Source organism: Trematomus bernacchii, unplaced genomic scaffold (assembly GCF_902827165.1).
Source record: "Trematomus bernacchii unplaced genomic scaffold, fTreBer1.1, whole genome shotgun sequence".
Lineage (NCBI taxonomy): Eukaryota > Metazoa > Chordata > Actinopteri > Perciformes > Nototheniidae > Trematomus > Trematomus bernacchii.
Window position 1 is genome coordinate 14,155,773 of NW_022987648.1, and position 909 is coordinate 14,156,681.

At 37.2% G+C, this 909-nt stretch overlaps 1 protein-coding gene across 1 annotated transcript; it reads right to left on the reverse strand.

Annotated features, from left to right (window-relative positions):
- Window positions 1–909, reverse strand: LOC117485892 (olfactory receptor 6N2-like). Its single transcript, XM_034134594.1, has one exon. The coding sequence runs from the start codon at window positions 907–909 to the stop codon at window positions 1–3; it is 909 nt and encodes a 302-aa protein (XP_033990485.1).

Sequence of the window (909 nt, forward strand, 5' to 3'; positions counted from 1 at the left end):
TTAAATACAACCAAGAATTCTTTTACGAATTTTGGTTAATATCATCCCATACACCAGAGGATTCATAACTGGAGGAATTAAAAGAAATTCTATTGCCATGAAGTTCTGAAGGCTCTGCGATAACTGTCTCGAACCAAATCGTGTGTACATTAAATCAAACAGCACAGCAAAGGAAAAATTCACTAAAGAGACTAAATGAGGAACACATGTTTGCATAAACTTCTTTCTGCTCTGTTTGGATGTTAGGCATCTTCTTACCAGATACATGTAAGACCAAATGAGAAAGAAAAAATGGAGAATGTAAATGGCAATGTTAAAATATGCAATAATAGTATTAGCTACAGAGGTAGAGCAAGCTACTTTACTAATCAGTGCATTTGAACAGTACAGTTTAGGTATGTGTGAGCCACATAACTTGGACTGAAAAATTGTCATTGTGTTAGTGAACATACAGCAAAGAGGCAAGATCCAAGAGAAGGCCACTAACAGATATATCCGTTGTTTAGTAATCACAGAGTGGTACATTAGAGGTTGACATATAGCCACATACCTGTCATAGGCCATAACAGCTAGAATTGTTAAGTCACTTCCAGATGATGAGTGTATCACAAAACTCTGCAGCAGACATCCAGCGTATGAGATGACATGAGAGGGAGACAGAATATCCATGAGGAATTTTGGGTAAAAGCCTGCTGTCCCATAAAGTCCATTTATACACAGATTACACAGGAAGATATACATGGGCTCATGAAGCTTTTCGTCCACAATGATGGTTATGATGAGAACAACATTTACTATCCAAATGACTGAGTAACACAGAAAAGTGAGAGCAAAGAGAACGATTCTGTGTTGCACCGTGTAATCTAATCCTGAAAGTGTAAAAAATGTCAGTACAGAACCATTATCCAT

Coding starts and splice junctions, on each gene's coding strand:
- LOC117485892 (XM_034134594.1), bottom strand. CDS start 909: ATGGATAATGGTTCTGTACTGACATTTTTTACACTTTCAGGATTAGAT.